This window comes from Dermacentor albipictus, unplaced genomic scaffold (genome assembly GCF_038994185.2).
Source record: "Dermacentor albipictus isolate Rhodes 1998 colony unplaced genomic scaffold, USDA_Dalb.pri_finalv2 scaffold_35, whole genome shotgun sequence".
Classification (NCBI taxonomy): Eukaryota; Metazoa; Arthropoda; class Arachnida; order Ixodida; family Ixodidae; genus Dermacentor; species Dermacentor albipictus.
Genome location: NW_027225589.1, coordinates 1,317,875 through 1,336,956, shown reverse-complemented (window position 1 = coordinate 1,336,956; position 19,082 = coordinate 1,317,875). Strand labels below are relative to the sequence as shown.

Genomic DNA, 19,082 nt, shown 5'->3' with positions numbered 1-19,082 from the left:
CTTGGGGGGCGTTCCCACAGGACATTGTTGAGAGACTCGTCGCGGTTTTGCGTTTTCCTATTGAGGCATCTAGAAACTAGTTGGGGCACAGCTAGCTACTGATGAATGGGCTAACAGCCTCAGGAACTGCTGCTGGAAGGTGTTCCTTACGAATATATGGCTCACCATGCTACTGGGTTTTGTGAAGTTTGCCCCATGTCGGCTTCTTTTGGGCAATGGCTTTGGGATGGATGGGTATACGTTGATGCTATGTGAAGATATGTGGGCCAGACAGCCTTTCGCATGTCCTTTAAACTGCCTGCCTTTATTCTAGTGGCCAAACCATAGTAGCTCTGGAGCTTGTCAATGAAGGCATCAATCAGGCGCCCCCGTCCAGATATGCATTTCCCGTCAGAAAGTTTGATGCCTCTGCATTCTTTCTTGACTTGGCTGAAAAGGTGTTGGTTTCCAGATGAACTGTTTTATTCCCGCTAAGTCTGTAAAAAATTTGGCTCCGCTGTTTCGAGCATTTTTAACTGCCTATCAATACATTGGACAGAAGGCTAGGAACGGGGTCTTTGTAGGCCACGGTATAAGTTTCGGATTTTTTTTTGTGAGAACAAATCTCACTGACACAAATAAACGATTGATTTTTGTTTAGAAAAGGGGGCGGATTTCAAGTTGCACCAAAAGAAATGTTTTTTCTTTCAGTATTTTTGACTACCCTGTTTTTTAAGCGGTTTCATTAAAACTGGAGTGCGATTGAATGCGTCTTCACATGCCAAAAGAAAAAAACCAGATCCATCCAATTAGCCGTTCGAGATATCGCGCAAGGCGAACGCCGAGTAAACATCCGGATATCGCACTGGAAAGCAGTGGGTAGCCGAGTGCGTGTTTCTGCGACTTAGTATATTGCGCTGCAATCTCCGTGCGCCGTGGTGTCTCAGCGCTGCTGCCAATAAGGCCGTCTTGGAGCCAATAATTGTGTAACGGAAGCGACAGGCATCATGCAGCCTACCCTTAAGATTGCAAGCGGGGTCACGCTCAATGTGGCTGCTGCTGCGCGTTCGACACGACATGAACTTATCAGGGATCCGCAGACGTCCTTGAGGTTCCGCTTTATAAAGTTGTTCTAAACAAGCATCGTTCAGAACTTCTCGTACAGGGCTATTGCAAGGGAAAGCTCGCATTCATACACGGCAACCGGGTTGCAAGACTAATACTCTCTGCAACGGCACACTAGAAACAACGGACCGACCAGAAAGTAGGTCACTTTCTCCTTGAGCCATGACATTGATTCTTGCCGTCTCCTTCAACTCGAGCATAAACGCGTTGTGTAAGATTTGAAACCGACAAGACAAGTGTGGCTTCTGTTAGCATTATTTTCCCTAAGTAGAATACTCAAGAAAACATACAAAGAGGCAGGCATTGCAGTCTTTCTGCTCTGTAAAACATTCAGTTTATTGTAGAAGGTCTTCGTGCAACCTTCAAGCAGCGCTTTTTGACAGGCGCTCACCACCTTCAGTGCAAATTCAGCGCAAAATATTAGTGTCACGTTTCCATGAAGAGAACAGCAGGAATATTTTGTGCTGCTTGTAACATTGAAGTTGCTGGCATAGGCTTCTTAAAGTCGTGTGAGGACAACAAAACCGAAAGAAATGTTCACGCTGTTAGTTGTCTCAACGAGTGTATTTGCCTAACCACTGATTAGGAACTCGGCGTAAGTGAGTTCAGGATCCTCATATCAATATACTACGTTTCATTCTGTATGCGACAAAAGAGCTATATCATGAGCTGCACAACGGCGTCGAATTCTGAGCACTCAACAGGAGGCAGTGTTCATGCTTGTTATACTTTCTGTGGCGTGTATCCTACTATATGAAAAACAGTACCAGGAAGTGTACTCACTTGGCAAAATTTACGAGATCTCACCAACGGTTTATTTGAGGCTTTCGCTTGCAAAAGTAATCTACTACTGCTACACTGGATTCCAGTATTCTAAGATTTCATCACCTTGCCGATATCGTTACAGATTAATTAGCAAACATGGGGCCGGCGAAACTCCTTGTGCTATTCGCTTTCTTCTCTTCATCGTGTGCTGCGATATTCTACAGGACTGGTAAGTTGCCGCCTTAATTTCTCGCATGAACAAACGTGCTTGATTATCTAATTTTGAAAGCTATACTTTCCGAAATTGCATTTTTTGTTAGTATCAGTGCACAGACAAATATGGTTCAATGGACAAAAGGAAAAGTCTCCTAGAAATGCGACGGCTTGCATTCGGCATAACGTTGATAAGGCATGCGTGCAGGCTTACTTCGTAAAGAACCTGCATACGCAGGCTGTGACAGCCATTGGTCATACCTGACCGCTCAAAGTCGGTGGCCTCGTCTGCCCGTCGACTTGAACCTTCAAGCACTTTATCTGGTGTGAATTTTCTCCCTGATCTGTAGTTTCCTGCTGTAGTAACCAGAGACAAAGCCGCCGGGACCATGAATGCGACTTTTGTGAAGTTCTCTGCGTTGTTTGGTGAATTCGTGCTATGTGGGTAACCGATAGCTTGCCGTTGGCATGTTGGGCTAAATGATAGTTGCTTTGAGTCATTGAAGGGCCGTTATCGCAAAGATCCAAAATAAGTTATAGAGGATGAGCAATATTTAGTATAACAACCGAAGAAAAAGAATAAACACCACGAAGGGGACATAGTGGAGGGATAGATTTTGATTTTATTCTGGCGTAACCTGCTATGTAGCTAGTCTAGAATGTACTGTATCGGCAACCTGAAAGCGTTCTATCGGTTCTAGTATTACCAAAATCGTCTTGATGTGTACATTCCCAATGTACGCATCATAACACGTTGAATAAATAAAACGTATCAAAATACTGGAAGTTCGGTTACACGTGCACAGAGTAACATAGTGAGCATGGTGACATTGTGATTTCTTTTAAAGAAACTGAATAACGTCACTGTCTGTCAGAAGATCACGACAAACTATGACAGCCAGTCTTTCACTCTTCGGGGGCGACCAGGGACCAAGGACCTTATCAACTGATAGAAGACGCTTATCTACTCAAATGAAATGGTTGTGCAGGGTGTCTTGCTGGCGCTTCCAATGCGGACACACGATCAGAAAGTGTTCCACAGACGCATCCTTTTGGTTACAGTGGGTAGAAATAGGCTACATCATGTGTAGCCACTGTATGAGCTTAGTAAAGATGCGTCCCCCTCCTTGGTATAGTGAAGCGCAAAAAAGCTGGCCATTGCCCAATAGGAGAGATGACAGCCTGGTAGTCAAAGCAAGTCGCTGCACTAAGTTTTTGTAGCAGCCTAAATATAAAAAGCTTGCCCTTCCATACTGATAATTCAAGAAGGCTGTAGGTATCCGACTAATATGACGCAGTGGCTAGTGTGCCTGCTGCCTCATTTTTTTCAATATCACTATGGCTCGAAATCCATTGGAAACAAACTTGACGGCCAGTCCGGGATGCAAGATACACCACTTTTGCAATTTAGTAGGTTAATAAACAACTAGTGTCATATGAGTGCATGCGGCTAGCATTTCTCTATCCATGCTCGAATCAGAGAAGATAGCCGAGCAACTAACCAAGCACACACGCACACACACACACACCCAGCTTAATTTTATAAAATGAATATATATATATAAATATATATATATATATATATATATATATATATATATATATATATATATATATATCAGAATCTCGGGTGCGCGGATGAGATTAAGAAGTTTGCGGGGACGACATGGCCACAATTAGTACATGACCGGCGTTGTTGTAGAAGTATGGGAGAGGCCTTTGCCCTGCACTGGGCGTAACCAGGCTGCTGATGACGATGATATATATTCATTTTTGTAGTTAAGCTGAAGAGTTAGGACGTTGTGCATGACATCTGGCTACATAATGGATCAGTTTTGCTCACACCGTATGTAGCAACGTAGAAGAACACTAAAGTTTTCATAGGTTGTTGAAACATCAGAGCAAATGTGAAGAAATGTGAAGAAATGTGAAGCAATGTGAAGAAATATTGCTGCAGGTTCATTTGAAGAATTCGTAGGTGAAGTTGCTCACGCGCCACAGACAAAGGTGCCGGAGAATATATTGAAGATGAAAATTTTCAATAATTGATATTCCGTCTTTGAATAATGTTTAACTACCTACGGTGCACGAGCAAGCTAGGAACGATACCTTTGCACCGCTAACGTCGCCCGTCGCTCAACTTTAGCGCCTCTTTTCCCACTTTAGCCGCCAGCTGTTACGGTACATCTGAACGAAAGATTTTATAGTAAAAAAAAGCGCTGTTGTGTAGTGTTAAAGAAAGTACAGTTATGTAAATGCTAAGTTCAGTGGATAATGAACACGTGTGACAGAACAGTGCTAGACAGACGCGCCGTCAAGTGGTCGTCGCTCTCCGAGAGGGATCCCAATCCGAAGCTCTCACATACGTGCAGGCCGATACATACAAGAGCGTCCCAGACCCAGTTTTTCTGTAGGAATGTTATAGGAAAATTTGCACCCAGGACAGCCACTTCATATAACAAACTTCCGCTGCTGACAAGTGAGAAGAGCATTTTGAGAGCTAGGTTACGAAAGGCGTACAAGCTGCCCCAGACCGAAGTCTTCGGAGAGAAACTTTCTCAGCCTTAGTAACATTATGGGACAGGAAATGGTTCAAACCATGTGTGTCTCGTTGGAGAAGCGATTAGGGAGAAGCGACCGAAGCTATTTGAGTAGAAATTACGATGGCAGATAGACGTGTGCTGTCAACGCCGTCACCAATGGAAGTGTGGGCTGTTATCGGGCATCAATGGGCACCTGTTCCCTGTGTTGCAATGCCCACTGTCAGGGCGTCACTACCAAAACAATGCTGAGGTGGAGCAGGCTGTCCGACAAGTCCTTGCATCGCAGTGTTCCGGGTTTTACCACAGCAGTTTCTTCAAACTGATTGCGGTGGTGACTGCATGGTCTGTGACGACTTTGTGGAATACTAGTGCTATGTGTATAGTTCATAATGGGAAGTTGTAGTTGGTGCCATGGTGTGTTCATGGTACCAAGGTGTAAATAAATGACAAAACTTAATTTTGCAACGCCCTGGGTAGCTCAAGTCAACAATATTAAGCAGTTTCTGGAATGAAGATCGTGACAGTTCGGCTTGTACGAGACCTATAAAGGCAACCCTTTGTTTGTTTTCTTAGCAGCTGCGTCAGTGCAGATAATGCAGTGATTTCCAAGACCCCTGTTGTCCGATGCAAGTTGCGTTCATTTCTGCGTTTCGTAGGTGTCTCACAGGGGCTGGGGGTGGTGAAACTATTTCTGAAAAGGGTCCTGAAGGACACCCAACTGTTCGTCAAGGTGTAGAGGCCATCTCCCACGTCCGGACGTGGAGCCCTAAGTTCTCAGCCCCTTCGCGGGCCTTCTTGACAGCCCAAAGTTCGGCTCGTAGCTTGCTGCCCCTAAGAGCGTCGTCCCCTTATTCTTGTCCTCCAGATAGGAGGCCTGCATCACGAACCCCCGCAACAAGTGTCCAAAGTTCACATGTCCACCGCACTGTGAACAAGTGAATGATTCGTTGTAGTCGTGCTCGATTCGGCTCATACGCATAGGATTGGGGTGCGAGTTCGTCTGGGGCAAGCGGAGAGCACACTGACTGCGCCCTGTTAAGTCCCTTGTTTCGAAGAGAGAGTGGTCTACGTCCTAAATAGAAGGGCTTGCTGAACTCATTATATGTCTGAAGTTCATCTTTAAATGCCTTAGGAGGAGACGAGAGGGTCGGCAGGGAAGCGCGGCTGGCAATTCCTCGCGCGACCCTATGAGCGGATTCCTTAAGGTCCAACTGTCCCACGAAATCACCCATATGGACTGGGAGCTAAACCATAGAGGGGAGACTAATGGGTCTATCTTTGAGCACCTTCGAAATCTTCGCATCTCCCGCTCCCCTACGAAAGGCACGAGTGGCTACCCTAGAATCACTATAGATTACGGAGCGTTGTGAATCTAGCATAGCGTGTGCAATGGCCATTTGTTTGGCCACCTCCGGATTCATGGTGTAGACAGAGACGGCGGTACAGGCTTGTTCGTGGGCGTCTATTGCGGCTACCGAAGAAGCTTCGCGACTGAAAACCTGGGTGGCATCTACGAAGACAGCATGCGTAGTAGCCTCGGAAAGAAGAAACTTCGCGCGGGCGAGCCTTCTCCCTTGGTTAAATACGAGGTTGACGTGCCTGGAAAAGAGACGAATCACAATCTTGCCTCTGATTTCTTTGCTAAGATGTCTGACGTTATCCTTTTCATATTCAGTAAAAGTGAAACAACCGGAGACCTGCGCTGTGCGCTGAGCCTCCGCGATTTCAGCAAGAGTATTGCTGAAATCGTGGACTCCTAGTTTCGTGGACTCCTAGAAATTGTGGACGCCTAGTTTCGAAAAGAGCTGTGTGGATGCGCTGAACGGTAGCCTCAGGGCTACCTTGGAGACTCCATCGATAATGGTATTGATGCATTTCTCTTCTGTTTTCTTTCCATCGAGCATAGCCGCAACACAAGTAATATGATAAAGCACGAAAGTGTAAATGAGCCTATAATGGCACCATCCGCGCTCGTGCATCTATTTCTATTGACAATGCGTCGAAACATTGGTCGAGCATTCTCCACTTTGCCAGTTATCTTTTGTATCAAGCTACTGTATCCATTATATTGAATAGTAAGTCCTAGGACTCTGGTGGACCCTAGTTCGGGGATGCAGTTATCATTAATATCCAAGAGCCCGATATGACGGCGACTATCTTGCTCCCAGCCCTTTGGTTTTCGTCCTGGCCTGGAAGCACGGTAAAAGAGTAATTCTGATTTCCTCGACGAGCATTTCAGGCCCGCTGGAGAGAGGCGGAGTTTGGTGATCCTAAAAACCTTCTGCATTCCAGCCCCCAACACTCCCTCGCTGCCCCCAGCGTTGCATAGAGTAACATCATCGGCATAAATGTTGCCTTCAATCCCCTCAAGGCCCAACAATGTTTTCACAGGTGGTAGTCTAGTGGTATATTCAGTGCTATATTAAGCGAGTCGCAAGAAATTCAGCGTCTAATTCAACATAACGTTAAGGTTTTAGGTTGAGAAAATAAAGGAGCCAGCAGCCGTCGAAACAATACGAGGAAATGACAATACTTGATTGAACCTACGAAATATCTTTAAATGGCCTAGTATAATTGGGTTCTTACTTGAAATACTGCCGGAAAAGTGACTACACCATAGGAATGATTTGGACATTTGAATGGAAGGTTCCATAGAAGAATAATGCAGCATTGCTGGTGTTAAAAAATCTTCTCGCTCTCATGTCTACCACAATCGCCGCCATGTTCGCAACCTTGGCTCAGCTTTATTTGAAGATTTAATCGCATGAATAAGTTCCTTTTTTCATGTTTGCTTCCATAAAAAAAATGTGTTTGTGTCAGAACTATCAATAGGAATTTCGTTTTATGTGACTTGGATGTGAGGAAAACCCTTAACCCTAGGCAACGGTAGTGCGTGCCTAATCACGCTTCAAGGTCCTAATTCCCCACCTGGACGTATCCTGTATTATGGCTGCGTACTGCGCCCGCGTGCGTTCAAGCCTTCCATTGTGTACTGCTACTCTTGCTTTGGACAGGGACACATGAAATCATCCTGTCTCTACCCACCCAAGGACGACACCATGGAGCCTGAACCGTCAGGATCGTTTAGATGCGGCCTATGCCAAACAAACGATCATGACATCACTTCCACGACGTGTCCTACGAAGTTGAAGGCCACTAAGAAGGCTCCACAACGCCATTCTCGACAGCCAGCAAGGGCCCCTCGAGATCCATCAATTAAACAAATCCCTGTGTACAACCTTTACGCTGTTCTGGCCTCGCTGGAAGAGGACGCTAGATAGGTGACAATAGCAAGTTCAGCGACAAGTGATGCTCCCACTCGTACCTATGGCGCAGTTGTTAGGTCGTCCACTTCACGTTCGCAAGGGGCGTCACAATCGATAGAAGACACGCCGCTTCCTTTGGCAGACGAAGAGTTCGAGATCGACGCTCGCCTGGCCAACCTTGAAAAGGAAGTCCAACGTCTCAAGGAACGCCGTATAGTGCTCCGGCGTCGTCATAACGGAGCGCAACCGTCGCATTCGCCGTCACATTCGCCGTCGATGTCTAGTCCTGCTCATATGGCTAACCCGGCATCTGTGTCGAAACCTATTTCGCACCAAGAACTCCTGCGCTTCATTGCGCAACAGCTCCAGCATTTCACCTCGGTCCTACTGGCCAATCTTAATCTATGATGGCTGCTACGTCTTCAAGTGTGCCAGAAGGCATCTTTCAATGGAGCTGTCGCGGCATCGCGGGGAAGGTCGGAGAGCTACGTCAGCGTCTCAGATATGGGAAGCTGCGTGTTTGGGCTCTACTGCTTCAAGAATCCAACGGCCTGCCACCCATTCCAGGATTTGTGGCATACTCATCGCCTTCAATGTTGGATCGCAGGAGTGCTACTCCCGATGTCCCTCCAGGAAAGGCTGCAGCGTATGTAAGATGCACTCTTCATCAGACTCGCGTTGATCTTTCACGTAGGTGTACTCTATGGCAATAAGTCGTGGCCGTATTGGTTTGTCTCCAACGCACGCACGTTATCATCGTTTCGTACTATGCCCGCCCCTACAGTGGCCGTGCGGCTCGGCTGTGTCTCGCCTGGCAGGCGTACGTATGATAGATATATACTGGTTGCCCCATTACGGTCGCAGGAGATTTTAACGCATCCCACATCACACGGGGATACACTATTTCCAGTGTGCGTGGTACATGTGTGCTGGACACATTTATGGACGCCCAATTCACTCTGCTTAATAATGTGTCAGTGCCTACCCGTCGGCGTGACCACCCTCGCGCGCCGCCACACTTACCGGACTTATGTTGGTGGCTAGGAAGCACGACGATCTCGTGGTCATGTGAACCCGACTACTGGGGTAGCGACCATCATCCGATTCACCTTGGCTTATCTTCGGGCGGAATAGGCTGCCTCCGCCGACTATGTCGAGTGGTGGACTGGGATTGATACAGGACGGTATCAAACAGCAATGTGTCCAACTTCATGCCGGACCCGTCCCATTATCTTAAGGCGGCATTAGTTGAGGCGGCACGTACGTCGTGCGTTGATGAATCGCGAACCGCTCCTGATTGGCAAGTTCTGCGTCTCTGGCCGTTGCACAGCCAAACAGAACTTGCATCAGAACGTGACCCTGCATCAAATACCCTTCGCTTAGAGGCCACACGCCTTACTACAGTAGCTCGGCGCCATGAACACCGCTAAGAACGTGGCCGCTGGATCAACTGGTGCTCTTTTCTCGGATCTTCATCGTCCAATGCCTCCATTTGGCGCACCTTCCGAGTAATGGAACGTGGTCGGCGCCCTCCAGAGCCCACTGCCTGCACCCCGTTAGCATCGGGCCAGACATCAGCAGCATTCGCAGAAACTGTCGCACTCACCTTTTTTCCGGCTTTGGACACAGCACCGCCCACCTTCGTTGTTTAAAACTGCCTTCCCACAGACGCAGGCACGCCGCCTACGCTCTCCGACATCGAGGGTATACAAGCTGTCTTCACTATGGCTTAATGTTTAGCGGCAATAGACCTGTCGAAGCCATGCAAGGCACCAGGACCTGATGGCATACCGTATGAACTTTATAAAAACACGGAAGGCAAGGTTCTCGAAGCGCTCTTGGGGGCCATAAACGAAGCTCGGGCTACAGGAGTCATTCCCGATTCTTGGCGGCATGCAGAAATGGTCCCTATACCCAATCCCGGAAAACCCCAAGATAATATCGCTCATATGCGCCCAATAGCACTAACCACAACGTTAGGCGAGCTGATGATTCATATGCTCGCGACACGTATTACATGGTGTCCCGAGTGGTACCCATGGTATCATCCTGGCCAAATCGGGTTCCGTGCTCATCTAGGCGCAGAGGATGGCCTTGCGCACCCATCTTGTATGGTTCTCATCGGAGGCCGCTCCCGAAGAATTCGCACGATTTTTGCAATGGGTATTCGTAAAGCGTACGACCATGTGGGTCCCCAAGCAATCATCGGAATTCTACATTGGCTTCAGTTCCCTAGCCTTGTCTGCACATTCGTGGAAGCCTTCCTGTGCGCTCGCACCTTCTCCATTCGCCTGACTGGCCAAGCAGCAGGTCAGTTCGTCGCACATCGGGGTGTCCCACAAGGATCTTTGCTCGCTCCAGTCCTTTTCAATATTGCTCTCCTTCCAATAGCTTGGAAGGTAGCCACGATGCATAATGCACAGTACATAATGTACGCAGATGACATCACTGTCTGTCAGTTGATCCTAAAATCTGCCAGCAAGAACAAGCGCTCCAAGAGGCCCTAAACATAACGCACAACTGGTGCGCTCAGACAGGCCTTCACATTTCCAAGGACAAGACGACGTACATGTTAGTAGCGAACAAGTATGGGCGCCGTCTACTGGCACTCCGGCCTCTTCAGTTAACTCTGGATCAGCAACCATTACACGAGGCTTCAAGTGTCCTTGTACTCGGCCTTGAAATGGATTCCTCCGGATCTGCGGCACCATGGGTCAAGAATGCAAAGCAACAGGCCACAGAAACGATACAGTTGATATGTCGGATTGCGAAGAAATCTGGCGGAGCAAGCACCAACATGGCTCGCCTTCTTGTCCGTTCTGTATTGCAACCATGACTCGTCTACAGAGCCGAGTTTCGTCATCTCACGAAGACCCTATGGGCTCGCCTTGAGGCCATTAATAACGAAGCCATGTGGACGATAACGGGACCACCACGTCTCACTCCGTTGCTAACATTACAGGCGGAGTCCCAACTCAACACTATTGACGAACTCGTACACCAACGTCGATGCGCGCGCGCCCTAAAGCCATCATATTTCTGCTCGGCTGCTTCACTGGCCCGGTACATGGCACAAGAAATAGACAATCCAGCATCTACGAGACCCGATGCAGCTCCATTGAAAAGGGCACAATTAAGTGACAATAAGCCTCTTGGTCGTCTGTATAGCCCGGTCAGGCGAATGCCCATGTTTCCCGCCTTCATTGCGCCGGTGACAATGAAGACGATGTGACTCTTGTAGCATACACTGATGCCAGTGTTAATGGCACCGTGGTTCACACAGCTCTCGCGTGTCCATTGATGCCAGAGGCAGGCCAGACGTGCTCGTATGTTGCCGATCCTGCGCCACTGGCCTACCTTGCCGAGCTTGTTGCCATACGTGACGGCTTGGCCGCGTTGCTACCTACTCTTCAAACTACTCCATACTCTGAACCCATCATTCGCACAGATTCTACTCAAGGCATCCACGACATACGTAGGTTATCTCGGTCCACTCTATTCTCAGATAGAATTGACCGTCTTGCATCCACTACGAATATCTTCATACGCCTCCAGTGGGTGCCCCGAGCAGCCCTGCCGGGTCTCCTTGAAGCAGATATGGCAACCCACCGAACGATTACAACGCACCCACTTCCACATTTTCCTGAAAACGCCTGTGGACGACTGATCCCGGAAAAGGAAAACCTCTGACGTACCACACGAGCTCTCATACCTCTGTGTGGGTGAGACCTCCCTGGTGGGTTAAGCCGCCGAGAGGCGGTTACCTTAAGGAGGCTACGTGTCGGGGTCGCGCTCACGCCGTCTGTTACCGCTCTCTGACCACAACAGTACCACGGTCCTTACGGTTCATTGTGCCCATTTTGAAACACCGAAATCCAAAATGTGACAGTGACAAACCTATTATGAACGTGCCCAGGACTTCATCTAAGTCATCTCCGCCACCTCCGGGCAACAGGCCTTCAGCCTGGCCGCCCGCCCGATCTTGAAGCTTGGATTCAGGGACCACATCATCGTTCACCCCTAGATTTTTTCCACGAGTCGAATCTGATCATGTATTTTTAACATATTTTTGTATTATGCCTAAGGGCATGCTTTTGAATTAAAAAAAGACCCGTGCCACGCTCAAATTTTGTTGAAAGTATATATGTCTTGTAAAGCTGTCAGTTACACATTGCAAATTGCAATATGTGCTCTGAAGTAAATATTGAATAAAGAAAATGTTCCATTTGGCTATTAGTCGATTATGCATTTGGATTTCTCGTGAGAGTAATGCATGCGGCTTCGAGCAAAACTGCCCAAATACGGCAAATATGTTTTCTACCTACCATGGTTGCTTAGCGGCTATGGTGTCCGGCTGCTAAGCACGAGGTAGTGGGATCAAATCCCAGCCACGGCAGTCGGATTTCGATGCGGGCGAAATGCGAAAACACCCATGTACTTAGATTAAGGTGCACGCTAAAGAACCCCACGTGGTCCAAGTTTTCGGAGTCCCAAACAACGGCGTGCCTCATAATCAGAAAGTAGGTTTGCACGTAAAATGCCAAAATTAAAAAAAATGGTTTCTCCCACAAAAGTTGGTTAATGATTTCATAAAAGTTATAAATGACCACCACGTATATTAGAAAAATTGGAGAACGATGGTGTGTGGTGGCGGAAGCACGTCCGTCCGTCCGTCCGTCCGTCCGTCCGTCCGTCCGTCCGTCCGTCCGTCCGTCCGTCCGTCCGTCCGTCCGTCCGTCCGTCCGTCCGTCCGTCCGTCCGTCCGTCCGTCCGTCCGTCCGTCCGTCCGTCCGTCCGTCCGTCCGTCCGTCCGTCCGTCCGTCCGTCCGTCCGTCCGTCCGTCCGTCCGTCCGTCCGTCCGTCCGTCCGTCCGTCCGTCCGTCCGTCCGTCCGTCCGTCCGTCCGTCCATCCATCCATCCATCCATCCATCCATCCATCCATCCATCCATCCATCCATCCATCCATCCATCCATCCATCCATCCATCCATCCATCCATCCATCCATCCATCCATCCATCCATCCATCCATCCATCCATCCATCCATCCATCCATCCATCCATCCATCCATCCATCCATCCATCCATCCATCCATCCATCCATCCATCCATCCATCCATCCATCCATCCATCCATCCATCCATCCATCCATCCATCCATCCATCCATCCATCCATCCATCCATCCATCCATCCATCCATCCATCCATCCATCCATCCATCCATCCATCCATCCATCCATCCATCCATCCATCCATCCATCCATCCATCCATCCATCCATCCATCCGTCCGTCCGTCCGTCCGTCCGTCCGTCCGTCCGTCCGTCCATACATACATACATACATACATACATACATACATACATACATACATACAAACGTGCAATAAACAGCCAGTGTAAAAATATCCCCCCCAACCACCCTCGATTAGAACCACGAGCCAAGCTAATGATCTATTTACCGTTTCAGAAAAAAAAGGAATACTCCAGGTAGAAAGACATTAAAATGGGTTTGTTGGGAAGAGAACAGTCGAAAAGCATCCATATATTGGCAGACCAAATCAGTCCCCTAAACTTGAGACGCAGGCGTGCAGCTTTTGCTACCGCGCTAGTACACGTCTATATCTTCTTCCTGTAATCCTTAACGGACACCTACGTGTAGCTACTACCGTCTTGGCGAGATTTAGCGAAATAAAATATAATTCAGTATTTCTCCGCATGCCAACATTTTGACTAGGGCAGAGCACTACTTGTGCTATGGCGAGGCCAATATTAGCTCGAGGATGGCGTTGCATGAAACTGTTCCGCTGAAATGAGCTAAGCGCTTCTTGCTGCGTTTCCCTTTTCAGATGATTCATGTGACTTCACGGACATCCACCTAGACGACGAAATGTTTTCCACGCTGCTGACCAAGCTCCCAGAAGGTATCGAGTACGGTCCGCAGAGGTTCCACGCTCTCCTCCCAGGAATCAATGTCGGTGGATTGACTGTGCATGGCCTGAGCAAGCTCCGCCAGTTCGGGCCCCCAATTCCTTACTGCACCAAAGGAAAGCGCATGGTGCAAGTGGACTTCTACAATGCTGAACCTATAGATTTCGCCGCGCCATGGATGGCTTGCTCAGACGATAAAGGAAAGCTTATCCTTCGCGCCCAGCACACGCGGTTCACAGCCCTATTTACCATTGCCGACTCCTCTCGCGAAGGCGTGAAGCTGGAATTCGAGCGTGCACTTCCTGTTTCAACGCAGACCGTCCGCATTGTTGTCGAAGGCATTGGGCATGGCGCGAGCGCCTTTCTTGAGGCTCTGAGCGCGCTTATACCAAGTCTCCTTGAAGGAGCTTGGAACGCCCAATTTTTGGATAATCTTCACAGGGCCTTCCGTATGGCCCTTGAGTGACATAAGCTGAAGGAAAAAAATTGGTGTCATCTCACTGAAACTAAACGCGAAAACACAACGAACATGATGTTCTACTAATATCGCTTTTGTTCATTCCAAGAAAAATAATAAAATGACTTACGTTTACGAAGTGCCTTGGTTTTACGTTTTTATACGACGTCGTATCACCATTGAGCTCGCATAGTATGTCGGAGTTGTGTGTGCTAGTCTGGGGCAAATATTCAAAAAAGTTCTCGGGCACGTCAGCTGCCGCCATTTTCTTCATTCTGGCAGAATGTCGGTGCACATGTGTTTATTTATACTACTCCGGCTTCCGCAACAACTTTAATGGAACCGATAATTTGCGTACCGTAAAATTGGGTACAACATAAGTTTACCGATCAGTAAAACTTTTATTTGAGATAAGTGGCGGTAACTGGAGAATTTTCGGACACACATTTCTGTAGAAAAATTACGGAGCGATCGACAAATTAGATAGTCGTGAGCGTTTGTTGAAGTATCATGAACGGCTGGCATTTTTCTCTCATTGACTTCTAGAATACAAGACACACGCAATACCAAGTTGCATAAAACTTGTCCTATTTCCCTCTGCGCTTGCGGTGGAATTAGAAAATCGGCAAGGAGGAATTGAATAGGTGAAAGGAAATGTTGCAAGGTGCTCTAAGCTGGGAAATTTTGTACGCTGACAGGAAAATCACGAACACGAATAATGACTGCACATAGAAATGGCCACCTTAATATGGCATCCAATGATCTAAGAGAGTCAATGAACCATTTTCTCTTTTTGCCTCAACAAAATTAAATGTACTTCTTGTTTATCGCCCTTTGATGGAAATCCTTTTACTCAACCTTATCAAGGGCGCCTAAAATGAGGGAACAGTGTCATTGATATTACCATGACGGAGCGCAGCTCCTACAGTTACAGCGGATCCCGTGGGAAATGGAGAACATGTCTTATGGCGCAGAAACTAAGAATGACTTTGGAAGAAGTAATATAGAGCCAAGAATGAAAATTCAGTCAGACACCAGTGACTATCTGTGAAATAGCGTATAAGAAATCACGAAACAAACTAACAAATCACATGCTTTTAAACTTCGACCAAATTAGCTATCTTTCTCCACGGGAAGAGTTTCCAGAACTACATGATTCGGCCTAATAGCAAATCGTTTACAATCACTTGCAACGTTGGAAATATTAAGTGGCTTTGTGGGATCAATAGTAGGCACCTGTAAAGAAATTAAAGAAGAAATGTGCAGAGTGAAGTGTCGTACGGTCCAGAGGTTCATCATATTGGGATAGCCGCGAACCTTACCTTTCTGATCCAAAGCCACGTGGGTGAAGATTCAGCAGGCATTCAGAATACTGGTATGTATATTCCGTACTTACGTATTGATGGTTAACCACCTAATGATGGTCATCCACCAAATTTTTAATTTGGTGGAGAACTTGAGGGCAGCTGAATGAAATCGTAGATTAAAAAAAATGTGTTCTTGGGTTACATTGAAATGTCTGATCCTGCCACAACTCAGGCTGAAGCTCAATTGATTAGCTATAACAAACACTATATGACAAAATAAAGGCTACCGCCTACTTTTACCTCTAAAGAAGAACTAGGGCTTATTTTCGTAAGGCGTTCCTGTCAACACCTATTGATCTACAAAAAAAAAGGCAGTGTCGAATGCCGCATTAATGACAGACCTGGCAGGTCTTGCGTCAGCCTTCCTTGGTTAAACACATTTCTTTCTCAACACCCAGGTAATAAACATTTTTGCTGATCACTTTAGTGCGGAAAACAGTCACGGACATGATTATCGTTCATCAACAAGCACCCATATTGGAAAACCCAGTACCCAATGTACAGTGCAATACTGGATTTGGGACAAAAGGTAACGCTGGATGCACCGGTGTTGTCTACTTGTGCGAAAAGCAGCTCTAGAGGGAGAAACATGCAGTGCCAGTCTACCGTACATATTTTTAGAGCGAAGCTTTCTTTGCAACCTCCCTGAGCCTGGCTTGCTGTCAGTGGCTGCCACCTGCTGCTGCTGCTGTTCGTGGGTTCTCGTGCAATGGCTCAAGCTCAACCGAGGGACGACAGTGATGTAGTTGATATAGAATAGTACACTTTTTGTAAAACCAGCGCTTAGACGAAATAAAAGAAAAAAGAAAGGCAACCAAAAGAACCTGCTTTTCTCTATACAAATAAGCATGGTTGTTACAATATTTCATCCAAGAGCCTGGACACACATACAGCTACAACGGTCTACACGGAACGGGCACGACGGTCTGCATAGAAAACGGAAAACTGCGAACGACACTTTACGGGAAGCCTACAGATAGCCAGCAATATTTAGACTACAACAGTCATCACCCGCGACAACATAAAGCTATGTTCACACTACGGTCGTAACGCGCGTAGCAGCTCTTTCGGCGTATCGAACGTAACGGCTGCAAAAAACGTTAAGGTAATTAAGCCGGCACCTTTGTTCACATTTACTGCTGCGTAAATTACGGCTTTTCCAATAGGCCAATCAAATTTGCAGCTCCCGAATCGATGTCACCAGCGGTCCAATATGGCTCCTGTCAACACGCGAGCGCTGGCCGAGATCGAAGAAATTCACGCTCAAAACAAACTTATAGTCTTGTATTCAGTCGCCCAAAGACGACGAAGGCGAGGCAGAGGGGTTTGGGTGCGGCAAGTATTTCTCGACAGGGCGGTGGACGGCGATTTTCACAACCTTTTCGCCAAGCTCTGAATTGGTGACGCTGCGATGTTTCATTACTTCATGCGCATGTCGCCCCAGCAGTTCCGATTCCTTGAAAACCTAGTGAGACCACTCATCGATGTTCGGAGCACGCATCTGCGGCCATCGATTTCCACCATGGATAAACCACATTAACTGAAAACAGTCTCGCAAGGCACTATGCACAAATTTTCACGAACACAGCCAACCTAATCGTGCGCACGGAATGGCGGAATGGCACTTCCGCGCCCGGAGCTGTCTGCAGACGGGAGGAGGGAAGTGTCATCATCGGTTGTTGAAAACCGAGAGCTTATCGGTCATTGACTGTGTCGCAACGGTTGTAATATCACAGTCGTAAATGTTGCCGACCCTTTAACACTCTCACCCACGATGTTTGCGTGAATTGCGCACGTTGGCACCTTTACGTTCACAGTCTGAACTAGACGTATACGCTTGTTGCGCTTCCACTTACGCATGTTACGAAAAACCGGCGCCTTACGAACGTATTCTGAACATGGCATAAGCAAGAAATTTTTTTCGGACAAGCGTAACGAATAAAAAAATGTGAAGCGATGACCACGATTATACCCACCACCTAAATTACCTTAAACCAAATCTAGCAGAAAGGAACTATCCCCAAGTTGCTCTCGATAGAGCTTATGATGCCGCGTCAAGATCGGAGAGACAGTCGGAATTGGCTAAAGCTATGTTCACACTACGGTCGTAACGCGTGTAGCAGCGCTTTCGGCGTATCGAACGTAACGGCTGTAAAAAAAAAAAATTACGGCAGTTAAGCCGGCACCTTCGCTCACATTTACTGCTGCGTAAATTACGGCTTTTACAAAAGGCTAATCAAACTTGCAGCTACAGAATCAACGTCACCAGTGGTCCAATATGGCTCCTGTCAACATGCGAGCGCTGGCGGAGATCGAAGATATTCACGCTCAAAACAAACTTATAGTCATGTATTCAAGCGCCCAGAGACGACGAAGGCGATGCAGAAGGGTTTGGGTGTGGCAAGTATTTCTCGACAGGGCCGTGGACGGCGATTTTCACAACTTTTTCGCCAAGCTCCGAGTTGGTGACGCTGCGATGTTTCATAACTTGATGCGCATGTCGCCCCAATAGTTCAGCTTCCTTGAAAACCTAGTGAGACCACTCATAGAAGTTTGGAGCACGCACCTGCGGCCACCGATTTCCTCCGCGGATAAACCAAATGAACTGAAAACAGCCCCGCAAGGCGCACTGCACAAATTTTCACGAACACAGCCAACCTAATAGTGCGCACAGAATGGCGGATTGGCACTTCCCGCGCCCGGAGCTCTCTGCAGACGGGAGGGCGGAAGTGTCGTCACCGGTTGTTGAAAACAGGAAGCTTATGGGTCATTGGCTATGTCGCAACGGAAGTAATATCACAGTCGTAAATGTTGCCGACCCTTTAACACACCCACGATTTTTGCGTGAATTGCGCACGTTCGTGCCTTTACGTTCGCAGTCCGAACTAGACGCATACGCTTGTTGCGCTTCCGCTTATGAATGTTACGAAAAATCGGCGCCTTATGAACGTATTCCGAACATAGCATAAGAGACAGGCCACACTAGAATCTGACAGACCGCCAGCCTTTACAACAAAATATTCTAATGCACCCCGAAACATAAAAAACATCCTAATAAAATACCACCTAATATTATCAAGTAGCGAGCGTCTGCGAAAAGGGTTCCCGCATGTACCTAGGGTTACCTACCGCCGAAACAGCAACATTAAAGACATGCTAGTGCACGCAAAAGTTAGCCAACAGCATTCCCCGTAATAAAAGCATGTTGTCGCTCTAGATGCAAAACCTGCAGCCACCCTCAAAATGACAATATTATTAAAAGCACCGCGAATAGTTATACACATGAAGTCAAATCTAGCTTCACTTGTACGAGTTCGGATGCCATTTATATGCTTGAATGTTCCTTCTGTAAGAAAAAATATATCGGTGAAACAGGACAATCAATGAACGTCAGATTAAACGGACATCGCGCGGACACAGCTAAAAAACTTCCCAAAGCCG

General features: G+C 47.4%; 1 protein-coding gene across 1 annotated transcript; it reads left to right on the top strand.

Annotated features, from left to right (window-relative positions):
• The first annotated feature begins 1,099 nt into the window (after positions 1-1,099).
• LOC135897235 (uncharacterized) lies at positions 1,100-14,413 on the top strand. The gene is made up of 3 exons (XM_065425816.1): positions 1,100-1,243; positions 2,012-2,098; positions 13,736-14,413. The coding sequence occupies exons 2-3, from the start codon at positions 2,026-2,028 to the stop codon at positions 14,281-14,283; spliced, it is 621 nt and encodes a 206-aa protein (XP_065281888.1). The 5' UTR covers positions 1,100-1,243; positions 2,012-2,025; the 3' UTR covers positions 14,284-14,413.
• The last annotated feature ends 4,669 nt before the right edge of the window (positions 14,414-19,082 follow it).